General features: G+C 66.3%; 3 protein-coding genes across 3 annotated transcripts; 1 reads left to right on the forward strand and 2 right to left on the reverse strand.

Moving 5' to 3' along the window:
- Positions 1 to 363: 363 nt before the first annotated feature.
- Positions 364 to 2,946, reverse strand: TMEM210 (transmembrane protein 210). The gene is made up of 5 exons (XM_037850876.1): positions 2,904 to 2,946; positions 1,868 to 2,857; positions 998 to 1,133; positions 818 to 850; positions 364 to 679 (listed from the first exon to the last, which is right to left on the reverse strand). The coding sequence occupies exons 1-5, from the start codon at positions 2,944 to 2,946 to the stop codon at positions 400 to 402; spliced, it is 1,482 nt and encodes a 493-aa protein (XP_037706804.1). The 3' UTR covers positions 364 to 399.
- A 197-nt stretch (positions 2,947 to 3,143) lies between these two features.
- ANAPC2 (anaphase promoting complex subunit 2) lies at positions 3,144 to 10,194 on the reverse strand. Its single transcript, XM_037797874.1, has 13 exons — positions 10,033 to 10,194; positions 9,134 to 9,756; positions 7,985 to 8,117; positions 6,790 to 6,964; positions 6,360 to 6,479; positions 5,836 to 5,953; positions 5,502 to 5,683; positions 5,049 to 5,190; positions 4,638 to 4,713; positions 4,360 to 4,563; positions 3,932 to 4,061; positions 3,542 to 3,777; positions 3,144 to 3,439 (listed from the first exon to the last, which is right to left on the reverse strand). The coding sequence occupies exons 1-13, from the start codon at positions 10,141 to 10,143 to the stop codon at positions 3,227 to 3,229; spliced, it is 2,463 nt and encodes an 820-aa protein (XP_037653802.1). The 5' UTR covers positions 10,144 to 10,194; the 3' UTR covers positions 3,144 to 3,226.
- A 58-nt stretch (positions 10,195 to 10,252) lies between these two features.
- On the forward strand, positions 10,253 to 12,092 carry SSNA1 (SS nuclear autoantigen 1). Its single transcript, XM_037797588.1, has 3 exons — positions 10,253 to 10,398; positions 10,810 to 11,009; positions 11,559 to 12,092. The coding sequence occupies exons 1-3, from the start codon at positions 10,347 to 10,349 to the stop codon at positions 11,664 to 11,666; spliced, it is 360 nt and encodes a 119-aa protein (XP_037653516.1). The 5' UTR covers positions 10,253 to 10,346; the 3' UTR covers positions 11,667 to 12,092.
- Positions 12,093 to 13,240: the final 1,148 nt, after the last annotated feature.

A 13,240-nucleotide genomic window follows, 5' to 3' on the forward strand; every position in this document is an offset into this window, starting at 1 on the left:
GACTAAAAGGCACCGTGAGAACGATGGAGACACCCCATGCCCACAGCTGGTGGGGGTGGGGACACATGGCGGGGGCCTGAGGGGGTCAGGCTGCGTGGGGGAGGCGGCCAGCAGGCTGCTAGGTGTGGCTGTGGCCGTGCCCCGCCCGCCTCCAAGGACACTCCTGGAAGCTCAAGGAAGCAGTGCAAGTGTGGGCAGAGGCCTCAGTCCAGGTGCAGCCCCTCCTGGGTCTCCTGGGGTGGGGGGTGGGAATGCCAGGTTGTGGCAGGTTCCCAGGAGCACCCCTGGAAGATAAGGAGACCCTCCCTCCACGGCGCAGGGGCTGCAGGGGGAGCCTGAGGGAGGACGGTGCAGAACCAGAAAATACTGTTTAATTCTCTTCCCACAAAGATGCCACCCTCAATCCTCCTCTGGTAGGGGCAGTGGGGGCAGTGGGGGCAGCAGTGGTGGCGGCGGCGGAGGTGGCGGTGGCGGTGGTGGTGGTGGCTGTGGGGCAGGAGGTTGGGGTCTCTCGAGGACCTCCAGCGGGGCCAGCACCTCCATGGGGATGGCCATGAGGTCCTGCTCGTCCAGGGGCGCCATCGTGGTGGTCTCCAGCTCGGGGTCTATGACGTGGGACTCCACATGCACGGCGTGCAGATCCATGTGGTCCTCCTGGACCCCGTAGCGCCCCACAAATCTGCCAGGACACGGGCTGGTCAGGCTAGCCACAGGGGAGCTGGCATGGACTCGGAAGGCCTGGGCCACCCCACCCCTGGGTACCAGCCCCCTGAAGCTTCCCCAGGACAGAGCACAGCCCCGAGCCCGGGCCACTCACCTGCTGTCCATGCGTTTGGAGGCTTTCGATTCACTGGGGGGGGACAGAGAAGGGTGTGAATCTCGGAGCAGCGAGCTGGCCCCCGCACCCTTCCCCAGTGCACACCCTGGGAAGGGCCGCTCACCACATCCCACCCAAGGGACCAGGCCCTGGCGGGAGCTCCTTGACCCCAGCGCTCACCCCTTGGCTCGCATGACCCCAATTACCACGATGACGAGGGCGCAGAAGCAGCTGGCGCTGACGCCGGCCAGCACCACGAGCAGGGCGATGAGGGCCTCGCGGCTGAGGCCCAGGCTGCACTCGCAGGAGGCACCCGCTGCAGAGACAGGGCAGGGGCCGGGTCAGCACCGCCGGGGCCCTCCGCCCACCCCGCCCGGCAGGAGGACAAGGGAGCCCCAGCTCGGGGCTGGTGTGGGGCACGGGGAGGAGGCACCTGCAGCGGGGATGAGCAAAAGGGACCAACATATCAGGCAGAGGGAGTGGCAGGCCGGGCAGGAGTAAGGCTGGGGAAGGGGCGCCATGTCCAGCCCCCGTCCCCACCGGACACCTCTGGACGGAACTTGTTGGAAGGTGCTGACATCACAGTGGGGCTGTGAGGCAGGAGGGTGGGGGCAGGGCCGCGCAGCCCAGCAGGCGGCCCAGGAGGGGCAGGTAGGGTGGACAGGGCCTGGGGGTCCCTTGGACGCCAAGACCAAATCTGAGATGGAGACGGCCATGGGCTGCCCAGCCTGGGGGCGGGGATGGGTGGCATGCTCCGTGGGGAAGTGGTGGGCACCCTGTGGCCTGGCAACCCTGGGAATCATTGGAGGGGTCAGCAAGGCTGGAGGAGGAATGGGGGCACTAGGCAGCCTGTGAAAGCCGTCCGGCCCCGAGCCTCAGCTGTCCTTATGCCGCCTGCCCCCCGAGGGTCCTGGCCTGGCCCTGGCATGCCCAGGTCGGGCAGCAGCAGCAGCCTCAGGCCACAGGCCCTTCCGGGGACTCGGAAGCGGCTGCAGGCAGTGACTGTGTTATCAAAGTTACTAAGAGACCTAGAGACAAACTTTCCCTTACTCATCTCTGCCTCGGGACCAGCCGGGCCCACCCCCGCCGGGGCCTCTGCCCCTGGGCAGTTTCCGCAGACCAGGCTGGCACAGTGGGGGCGGCCTTGGCCTCTCCTGGCCGCCTTGCCCCCTTTGCACCCGCTGAGTGGTGCTCTGGCCTGAGACGAGCCCTGGGCTGGGACAGCCACCCAGGACCAGTGTTCAGAGAGCTCCCAAAGGAGCGCGCGGGTGTGGCGGGCTGGCACTGCCTCCCAGCCAGGCCGGTCCAACAGGTTCGCATCCTGGTTGGGAGGGCGGCACGCCTGGCCCGGGGGCAGGCAAGGGGCTGGAGAATCTGGGCAGGGCTGGAGCGAGCATGGAGCAAAATCTCTGTGCCTCGAGCCTCCGCCAGGGGCACAGGGGTGGGGGCCCTTCTCGTGACAGTGGCCCTGGGCAGCCTGGGGCAGGTGGGGGCTTTGGGAACCGTCAGATGAGTCCCTGAGGCGCCACAGCTGCCGGTTTCCCCTTTCAGACCCTGTGCAAACAATCCTCCAGAGTGAGAAGGGGGAGCAGGGGAGTCGGACTTCTGTTCGGGGCCCCGTGAAGGACAGGCCCAAACTGGGGAGCGGAGAAGGGTGGAGGCAGAAGCAGGAAGTTGGAAGCTCCAAAAGGGCCTCAGTCCCTGCGGGGGCAGCACCCTGGGTGAGAGCCAGGTGAAGGTCTCCGAAGGGAGAGCCTGTGCCCACAGGCCAGCGGACACTCCTGCGTACACTCGCCCCACACCTGGCCTCGCAGGGCCCTGGCGCCGTCCTGGGGAGTTGGGTCAGCCAGGCTCTTGACCACAGGGTGCCTAGGGGCCTGGGCACCTGCTCGGGCACACTGGGACCCCAGGAGGCTGCAGTCTGGAGGTGTGGGAGTGACCTGACTTTCTCGAATGTGTGCTCTTGTGGCCACCCAGCTGCCCGTGACCTTGAGCTGCCCTGGCTCCGTGTGTAGGATGGCTGGACAAACAGCCATCCCTCTCACCACATGGGGTGTCCTGAGGCTGAGGTGGCACCACCCCTCACCGCCTGAGATGTAGGATGGAGCCCACGTGATGCCCAGAAGCATGCGGGTGGAGGCTGGCGAAGCAGAGCTGCAGGGCCTGCGGGAGGTGGGGGGACGCCAGAAACAGCTTCCAGGCAGCTACCCGTGTGTCCTGCGTGAGCTGCAGGCCCAGACGTGGGGCTTCTCCAGGGGGGTGGTGAGCACAGTGGGGATAGAGATGCCAAGTCTTCGGGACCTACAAAGTCACCTGGGCGCGGGCGGGACGACAAATGCATCTGCTTTAATCTGCACGGCCACAGCCGAGGGGGTGTGGGGAGAGGGGCCAGGCAGGGCAGGGGGCGCGTCAGCTGCAGTTCTTGGGCAGGCGGTAGACCCCGGCCGAGTAGACGAGCTGCTGGTCGCGCACCTTCTTCTGCAGGTAGCCCTGGAGCTCCTGCAGGTCGATCTCAGCCAGTGCGGGGCCGGTGGTGACGAACATGCGCAGCATGCTGTAGATGCGCTCCAGCGACAGGCTCTCCAGGTTGGTCAGCATGGCCTGGATGTAGGTCCAGAAGAGCTGGGGGCCGCCGGGCCGCCGGTCAGCACCACCCCAGGGCCCCGGCACCCCCTGCAGCACCCCCGGGGCCCAGGGGCTCCCCTAGCCCCCCTGGGCACCCACCAGCAGCTCCTCCTCCTTCTGGTCGGCCTGGGAGGCCAGGCCTGAGTCGCTCTCATCGTCGCTGTCGATGAGCACCATGCTGTCCCGGTCCTGCGGCCGCTCCTCCTCGACCACAGAGAAGGTGCCTGGGGGCCCCTCGCGCAGCACCCCCTGCTGCAGCCACACGGCCATGCGCCGCCGCAGCAGCGCTGCCGGCATCTTCACCACCTTGCTCAGCGCCTCCAGGCTCCAGGTGGCTGCGTTTGGAGCAGCCTGGGGTCAGGACGGGCAGGGCCCCCACCCTGGCCCCTGGCGCCTGGCTCTGCCCCCCAGGGCTGCAGAGGCCAGTCCCCCAGACCTTGCCCCAGGCAGGCAGCAGGCGCTGCAGGGCGGGGCTGGGCATGGGCTCACCTTGGTCCTGGAAGTAGAGCAGGATCACCGCCTGCACGGGGGTCACGGCCACGGACAGGGTGCGGTCAGTCAGCTCCACGTCCATCGTCACCAGGCCCAGCGTATGCTTCCAGCTGAGCGTCCGCATGGCCTGGGGGGCAGTGGGGATCAGCAAAGGCCCACAGGGGGCACGGGGGAACATGGGGTCGTGGACGCTCTAGTTCTGGGAAGAACCATGGAAGGGAATGTGGGGCCTGATCATCCAGGGGCTGGGGACACAGGGACAGGCTGCTGCTGAGGGCCCCAGGGGCACAGTGGGGGCATCCAAGGGCGGCACGAGGGGCAGTGGTGGCACCCGCAGCGACAGGGATGCCAGGAGCTGCAAAGCCTGGGCCGGAGCCCCCCGCCCACCCCCACTGGTGTCCAGGTGTCGCTGCCAGCCCTCGCACCTTCAGCTTCTCGTACTTCCTGCAGTAGGCCTCCAGGGCCTCCCTGATGGCCTCGGGGACCTCCAGCTTCTCATCCTTGAAGGGCGGCCAGAACTCGCTGGACAAGATAACAGCATAGACCCCGAACAGTGGCTGCTCCTCAGCAGGGCGCCTCTCGTCCTCCTCCCGGATGTTGGCGTTGATGCGGCGGGAGTCCGCCATGTCCTGAGGGAGAGCCAGGGTTCCAGGAGTGGTGGAGCCGGGGGGGGGGGGGGGGTGCAGGGGGGCCGGGCACCCACCTTCAGCATGACCTCGCAGAAATGCATCGGGGCATCACCAAAGCGCAGCTTCAGCAGCTCCACATTCCGGATCTCCCTGGAAGGAAGTGTCTCTGTGGATGTGGAGCCCCCAGCCATTTCGGCTCCTGGGCAGCGCCCCAGACCACCACCGAGGCGGGGAGGCCCGGGGCCAGCCGCCTCCACCCCTTGCAGCTCCTTCCACCCCCACCGGACCAGACCAGCAGTTACAAGGCCAGACGTTGCGTCCCCGTCCCGGCACGTTGGGGCCGACGGGGAGTCCCAGAGACTGCTCCAGCCACGGCCCTGGCCGCAGGGGCCCGGGTGCTGGGCCACAGCTCCCCCTGGAGACCGGCCTGGCTCCTGCAACCCGTGAGACGGGACTGCCTCCACCGCTCACCGCTCACCGCTCACCGCTCGGGGCTGAAGCTGAACTGGTGCAGCAGGCGGTCGGCCAGCAGCGAGCGGTACTCGTTGATGAAGAGGTCCTTGCTGCCGTAGATGCTGACCAGCAGGCTGATGATGTCCGAGGAACGCCGCTTGGAGCTCGACTTCCCTGGCAGGGCGGGGGGGGCACACTGGCGCCGGGCAAGCATGGGGACCCCCACCCCAGGCCAGGCCACAGGATGGTGCAGCCCACGGAGGGGACTCGCTTTACCTAGACACCCTGGCCGGATGCCCCAGTTGGCCAGGAGAGACAGAAGCACAGCCGCAGGGACACAGCCCGCCGTGGGCCCCACCAAGACCGCTGGGATGTGCCCTCTGAGAACCTGCGGCTGCTCCCAGCACAGCACACTCGGCGACTGGCCCCCAGGCACTGCGCCCACCCCAGGGGAGATCCCTGCATGGCAGGCCTGGGCTGCAAACCTGGGTCAGCGTCCACGGGGTCAGGCACCCAGTCCTCGGGCTCGCCAGAGTCGTCCTCACTGTCCTGGCCGGTCTCCAGGCTCGCCGGGTCTGTCTTGGACAGCTCAACAGCCAGGTCCCCGGTCCCATCTGAGTCCCCCGTCAGCCCGGCCACAATCTGCCTCACGGTGTCCTCCCGCGTCCTTCCAGAGCCGGTGTCAGCGCACCACACTGCCCGCCCCTCAGGCACGGCCCCACCCCGTCTGGCAGCAGGGATGGCAGCCAGGGCGGGGAGCAGGGAGTGGGGGGCCATGAGGGGAAACATGAGGGGCCGTGGGGGGTGCGAGGGCCTCACCTGAGGTAGCGGCGGACAGGCTCGCAGGCCACCTCGAGGATGACCATGGAGGAGTCGAGCACGCGCAGGGCCTTGATGGCCGAGATGTAGAGGGTGATGATGTCACACGTGTTGACGCCTGCGACCGGGAGAGGGGCCCTGACAGTCACAGCTGCTGAGTGCGCCATCCATCCTGCCGTCCCGCCAAGGCCCTGGTCAGCAGCTCCCTGGGCAGGCCTGGCCCCGGAGAGCCCTCCCCAGGCCAGGGCACCACACTGGGGACCACCTTCCCACAAGCTCGCACTTTCTCTGGGCTTTCCAGGAAGCCACCTGCGCCCCAGGCAGCCTGCTGGGAGGAGACTGTGCATCACCAGGGCCCCACACCGAGCTGCTCAGCTCCCGTAACCTCTCTTCAAAGAAGATGAAGGATCCATCACACCAGCTCCCAAGAGAAGCCTGGTTCCCAACCCATTTCCTCCGAGTACTGGGAACCTAGACCCCGGGGTTCTGGGCTGGGGCCCTGTGGGGCACGTCTGCCCCCACACCTGGGTGCAGGAGCCGTGTCTCCAGCGCCGCCTTGAGGGACATGAGCAGCTGCTGCCGCTGGCCAGTCCTCTCCAGGCAGTACTTCAGGTCCTCTATGGCCGGCCGGGAGTCCGGGAAGTCTGTGGAAGGCAGATGCCTGCACCAGAGCCACGGAAGGCCAAGTGCACCCATGCCAGCACCCGGCAGTGGCACAGCTGCCTGCCGGATGCTCGCGGCTAACTCGCCTGGCCTCAACCTGCCAGGCACAGACGTGGCTTGGGGGGACCGAGGTGTGTGTGTGTGTGTGGAGGGGTGGCTCTACAGGAGACACGGACCCCCAGGCCCCCTTTGCCTGTCAGCGAGAGGGAAAGGGCTCAGGCACAGGGTGCCGGGCACGGCGTGGATGCAGCTGGAGGGGGCACAGCCTCCAGAACAGGTCCACCTGCTGACCTCGGATGATGCTGAAGAGCTCCTCGATGCGCATGCTGGCGTAGGCACGGTAGAAGAACCGCTGCACATGGCAGCGCCAGCGGCGCAGCGTGCCACCAGCCTCGGGAGATGCGGGCCTGGCAGGGCCGTCCTGCAGGAACACTTTGCCAAGCCAGCCAACCACCCTCTCGATCCACTGTGGGCAGAGTACAGGCGAGGGGCAGGCCCTGAAACCGCCCGCTCATGGGCTGGCCGGCGCGGAACTCTGCGGGGCCTGGCCCCGCTGCTCAGGCCCCACGCTCCCTTCCGTGGCCTCAGCACCCCACCTCTCTCTCGGGCAGCGGCAACCCTAATGCAGGGTGCATGAGCCAAATAGCGACAGACCCACGGGCTGCCTGGGGGGCTCGTCCTCCTCCACGTGAACGGGTGCCCTATGAAATTACACATGGACCAGTGCATAACAAAGCCTGACAGAAACCACCCAGTGCACATGTGCTCCGGTGTGAGGACACGGCCCACAGCCCCTCCCTTGCACGAGGCCACCGCCTCCTGTGCCGCGTCCTCTCTCCCCGGGGGCAGCACGCCCATCCCTGCTGCCTGCTGGGGCTCGTGCTCGCACCAGGCCAGAGCTTTGGAAACGTAACTGTTAGCACTGTGAGTCACAATGAGCTTTACAGGACCGACCCCCAGAAACAGGAGGACTGGGAACACCTGGGGCAGAGCTGCAGCCCTGCCTACGGACAGTGTGGATAGCACCAGACCCCTCGCCGGACACCACGGCTCCGCCCCCTTCTGCAAAGGGTGACCTCGCTGCCATGCAGCCCTGGACCCCCTGTGGCCAAAGCAGGTGTGCTGTCCCCTGCCCTGCAGGGGGTCCTCAGGTCAGGATGGTCGTAGGGGCCTTCTCAGGGACAGTAGTTGAGCCCACACAGGGCAGCAAGTCTGATAAGAGGGTCCATCCGTTGTCCCCTCCAGTGTGCAGTGGGCCTGGCCTCCCCACTCTTGGCCCTGGCCCTGCCCCCACCACGTGGCTCTGTGCAGACCTTGCTGGCTGCAGCACAGACCCTCCAGCCCCATCACCAGGGCAGACCCAGAAGGACCGGCCTGGACCCGGTGCCAGGGCCAGGCATCAGTGGCTGGCGAGGGGCGAGGATACTCAGGTCTGCTTCCAGGCTGGGTCCAGCCCCATGGGGGTGCACCACGAGGGTGCCCTCACCTTGTGGAACTCCCGCAGGAAGGAGCGCTCATACTCGCCCCGGCAGCGGTCTTCCATCCGCTCCCGCGTCACCTGGTGCAGGGTGGTAGTCACCGCCTCGGCGCTGACGCGCTCCAGCAAACCAAGCCTATGTCTGGAAAGCAGCGCAGTGCATGTGCTGGGTGCATGTCTGGCCTGCACGCAGAGCATGGCACACACCTGCCTGCACACGCAGGGAGACCCCCCCACTGCCCCCTCAAGGGGCAGCTGGTCCAAGGGCTTTGAGAAAAGGCTGCTGGGAAGACGCAGCCCTGGCAAGCAGCCGCACATCCCGCCCAGCCAGCTTCCCTGCCCAGCCTGGGATACTGCCCTTGCCCGTGTGAGCAGTGCAGCGAGTGTAGCCACCAGGGACTGTGCCCCATGTCCTGGGAGGCGCTCTGGGACAGCAGTTGACTACACCTGTGCCCTGCCAGGTGAACACATGCTTTTCGGTGCAGACCCTGGTCTGAGAAACAGATGGGCCAAAACAAAGAGAAGAAAGAGCGTTTCTGCCCTTTAGAGCCTCCTTGGCCCCAGCCGCAGCAAGACCACACCCTTGGTCCAGCTGAGGTGCTGCCTCCCCACAGCTGCAGGGCTGCCACTGTCCTCACCATGGGGAGATCAGCAGAAAGGGAAGGAAGCTGTGGCACCGCCAGACGGCCCAGCAACAGCACCTGGCACTAACAAAAAGCTCCTCTTCTCCCAAGGAACAGGGAAGGGGGTCTGCTTGCCTGCCGTGCTGGCCCAATCCCCCCAAAAAAGAAATAACCAGCCCATGGTCTGCAGTCCATAGTGGCAACACCGAAGCTCCCTCAGAGAGCCTAGAAATGGCACAGCAGAATTCCGTGGAGCCCAGGGAGTTTGGGCTCCTGTGGACACGAGCCGTGTGACGTGGTAGCAGGGTAGGCGTCAAATGTTGGGCCACACGTGAGCAGCAAGAAAAACATACTTCTGTGTCCAGAAAAAAGGGTGTCTCTTGCTAACCAGGGGTCACAGGGCCCCTCCCTCTGGGGTGACCCTGGCTATCAGGAAAGTGGGCAGGATCCCCACTTTCTGCAGAGACCTGTCAGATCCAAAAAGTAATGGGGACTCAGGAGGAATGGGGGTACAACCATCCCAAAGAGTACTCACAGGATCTGGCTGAGCTGCTGGAACTGCTCCAGAGCCTGGCGACACCAGCACTGCTGCTTGTCGCTGCCGCAGCCGGCACACAGTGGGCTTTGCAGGAGCCGGTAGTACCGGCGGCGGGCATACCGGCTGTCCAATTCCCCCTCCAGCTCCGGATCTGTGCCCCCTTCCCCTTTTCTCTTACTCTGCATATAGACTCTCAAGTAGCGGCTGTAGAGACACTGAATCGTGTCCTGGAAGCTTCTGGGAGTGGAAAAAAAGAGAACACCCCGCACCATGGTGTGGACCTTTTCCCGCAGTCCCTGAGCACCAGTGCCCATCAGCAGGCCCAGGCGAGTCCACTTCTCCAGGAGCTCGAGGCTTCTTAGGTAGGGATGCAGGCGGCTCTCCAGCAAGCCAAAAGCATCAAGGAGCAGCTGAAGGCACTGGGGTTCATCAGCAGAGTTCTCGCGCTGGGATATGGCATTCCAGAACTCCGGGGCGATGTTGGCCTGCAGGTCGTTCTGCAGCACCTCCACGAACCACTCCTCCAGAACCGAATGCAAACCGTGGCCCCTCAGCACCTCCACCGCCGCCCGGAGCTCCTCCTCCTTTGGCGGGACAGTCCCGTTGGTCCGGGAGGACGCCTGAAGTGCAGAAAACAGTGAGGAGAGGGGCACGGCATAGAGCGGGGGGAGGGCGGGAGGAGAGTAGAGCGGAGAAAGGCTGCGGAAACTCCGCCGCCCGTCGTCCGCAGCGCACGGATGTCCGGCCGACGTCAGGGACGTGCTGGCAGGGGCGCCGAGCGAGGAGGGACCGTGGAGGAGGGAGGGAGGACGGCGGCGGGCCAGGATGGACGCCCTAGAGAGCGGCGGCCTCCCGGGAACCCCAAGTGGGCCCGCGGGTCTCTTCCCCGGCCTCACCAGCCCCAGCGCAGCCGGCGGTACCAGCCCGACGCTCACGGTGTCCCAGGCCACCAACAGCTCAGGTCCCGGCCCGGGCTCGCAGGTCGCCTCCGCCCCCGTCGCCGCCATCTGCGCCCACCGGTTCCACGTCCGCTTGGGGCCGCGCGGGGCGATGACGCCAGGGAGGGGCGGCGCGCGGCGATGACGCCAGGGAGGGGCGGCGCGCGGCGATGACGCTCGGAGGGGCGCGCTGTGGGTCGCACTGCGCCGGCGCGGGCCCTGCGGCGGTAGCGGCGGTTGGCGCGGCGGGGCCCGGGCGGCGTCCGGCGACCATGACCCAGCAGGGAGCGGCGCTGCAGAACTACAACAACGAGCTGGTCAAGTGTGAGCGCCCGCCGCGGCGTCCCGCCGGTGCCCGGGGGAGGTGTGGGGCCCGTGGGCGGGGCGCGCGGCGGCCTCCGGGGAGCGGCGCTGGAGCGGAGCTGACGCCGGGCCCGGCCTGGCTCCGGGTCGCAGTGGGATTTAAGCCAGAGAACGCGCGCCGGACGGGTGGGCCTGTTTAGAGACGGAAGGAAACGAGGGTCCGGAGCGCCCACCGCCTCCCGGGCCCGCGCCCGCGGCTCCCTGTGCATTGCCTCGTTCGATGCTGACGCCCCCGTGCTAGGTCGGCCCTGGGGGAGCCTGGCTTTCCCCCGCTTCTCTCTACTTGCAGGCCGCGGGCCCTCGGGGGTCTGTCGGGGGCGGGCTCCCTCCCACACGGGCCTCGCCAGCGCCTGCCTCCCACCCCCGCTCCAGGCATCGAGGAGCTGTGCCAGAAGCGGGAGGAGCTGTGCCGGCAGATCCAGCAGGAGGAGGACGAGAAGCAGCGGCTGCAGAATGAGGTGAGGCAGCTGACGGAGAAGCTGGCTCGCGTCAATGAGAACCTGGCCCGCAAGATCGCGTCTCGCAACGAGTTTGACCGCACCATCGCGGAGACGGAGGCTGCCTATCTCAAGGTGGGGCTCGCGCCCAGGGGACTGTGGCGGGCTCTGGCTGATCCTGGCGAGCTTCGGCGTCCGGGGGAGTCTGGACCCTGGGGCACACAGCTGTGGGCAGGGAGGCATCTCACCCGTGGAGCTGGGCAATGGGCCAGCGAGGAGCCGAGGCTCCTTCAGGAGGAACAGCACCTGCTGTCCATGGAGCCCCCCGGGTCCTGCCCAGTTTGCAGCCCCATGCTGGTTACCGTGTGGTCCGTTTTGCTCAGTGGAGGGACAGAGCTTCAGACAGAGCTTGCAGCCTGGGCCAGGGCTAAGTTAGCTTCGCTCTGCAGGGTGGGGAGACACGAGCTTCAGGCCGGACACAGGGAGGGCTGTGCAGGACCTGCGGCCCGTGTGCCTGGTTCCCCCAGGGGCTTCACCTTGGTGGCTCTGCCCACCTCCCTGCCAGGGCATGTCCACCACAGCACCCTGGGTTGGGATGTTGTCGGCCCATGGGTGTGAGTGTTCGTGGGTTGTGCAACCGTCCCCTCCAAAGAAAGACAACAAAGTGCTGTTCTTCTGGCCTAGATTCTGGAGAGCTCGCAGACTCTGCTCAACGTCCTGAAAAGGGAGGCTGGGAACCTGACTAAGGCTACGGCCTCAGACCAGAAGAGCAGTGCGGGCAAGGATAGCTGAGGCGGCCACAGCGGACGGGGCTGCCTCCCGCCCCACGCCAACTCAAGGTGGCCCCCGGAGAGGCGTTCGCGAGATGTCTGCCCTTCATGGCAGCAGCTGTCTTCTTTTCCTGTCTCCATTGCTGAGAGGCAGCTGCCGATCTCCATTGCCGTGGGTGGAGAGAATGCCCGCGAGCTGCCCAGCAGGTGGGGAGATCCTGGCTTGTGCTCATGGTGAGCTGCGGGGAGGGCCCCGGGTGAGGCCTCCACCTCCGCCTCCTTGGACTGCTGGGGCGCCCTGGGTCTAGTCCCGATGCCCAGGACCCCTTCCCTCATCCCCTGCCTTCCTCAGCCCACAGAGGCCCCAGCCAGGCCAGCGTGGGGGCCAGGGCCTCAGAGCTCAGATCTTGTGCCTCGTGACTGTGTGAATAAAGGTTTTCTTTGTAAAGCTGAGCGCCACCTTCTTGCCTGTGTGCTGGGTTGAGGGTGGGGCTGCTTGTCACCCCAGGAGGGCAGCCTGGAGTGGCTTTCCCTCAACCGGCTCCTCTGGCCTCGGGTGCAGCGCCTTTCGTGAGCCAGCTGCACCCACCCTGCCTGTGTCAGCCCCGGCCCCTGCTGCCTTATCTAGGATTGCGTGTTCCCCACGCGACCCCAGCATGCTTAAGCTGTCCTGTGAGGCCTCCGCTCACCACCCAGTGCTTTCAGACCTGGGACCCAGCACAGGGTACCCAGAGTGGTGGTGACAGCCAAGCACTAAGCCAGCCCCTGCCCGAGCACATGTCCCTCCAGACCCTGTGCTCCAGCTCCTGCTGGGGTCTGGCGTCTTCCCCCAGCACCATGTGCCATGTGCTGTACACATCTTCTCTGTGACGGGCCTGGTCCCCACTGTGAGGTCTCTCCACATCCTCATCTGGTGATGTACCACCCCACGGGGTTGCAGCAACTAGGGGCCTGGGAAGCTGGGCAGGTGTGGAGGTGTAGTTGACTAAAAGGGCCTCAAGAAAGCTGAGAGAACACAGTAGAAGCATCTTCTCTCCTTCCCAAACCTGGCCTGACGGCACTGCCTTCCGATTTGACTCATACTCTACACCTGAACAGGGTTTGGCCAAAGGTTTGTAAGCGGCCGCAGCTCAGAAGGCACGGGGGCAGCTGAGAGGGCGTCCAAGGGGCCAGCTGCTGGCTGGGAGCCACCCTCTAAAGTGGACAGCCTGGGCCCCCTGGCGCCTGGCAGGGCCCACGGGTTTTCTTGCTCCCATGGACCAGGAGCCTCCTGAGCCACATGGGAGAACGAGGTCCATGCGGCCCGGCCCCACTCTTGCCCCTGCACTGCTCTGGCCCTGCCTTCAGGCCTCCTGAGCTCTTTGTTCTGAGTCCACCAGGGAATCAGTTCATACCCAACCGCTGGGGCACTGGGAGCCTTCCCGAGAGAAGCCCACCATGGGGATCTGTCTGTGCCGGCACTAGCAGAGGCTGTGGGGGGGTTGCTTCTCCAAGGGACAGCCAGGGGCTGATGGTTCCTGGGAGCAGCCACAGCTGCCCTGTGCCATCCCCACTGGGCAAAGGGGTGGCCCGGGAGGAGACAGTGAACCCTGGGTT

The sequence above is a fragment of the Choloepus didactylus genome, chromosome 10, assembly GCF_015220235.1.
Source record: "Choloepus didactylus isolate mChoDid1 chromosome 10, mChoDid1.pri, whole genome shotgun sequence".
NCBI classification, from domain to species: Eukaryota; Metazoa; Chordata; class Mammalia; order Pilosa; family Megalonychidae; genus Choloepus; species Choloepus didactylus.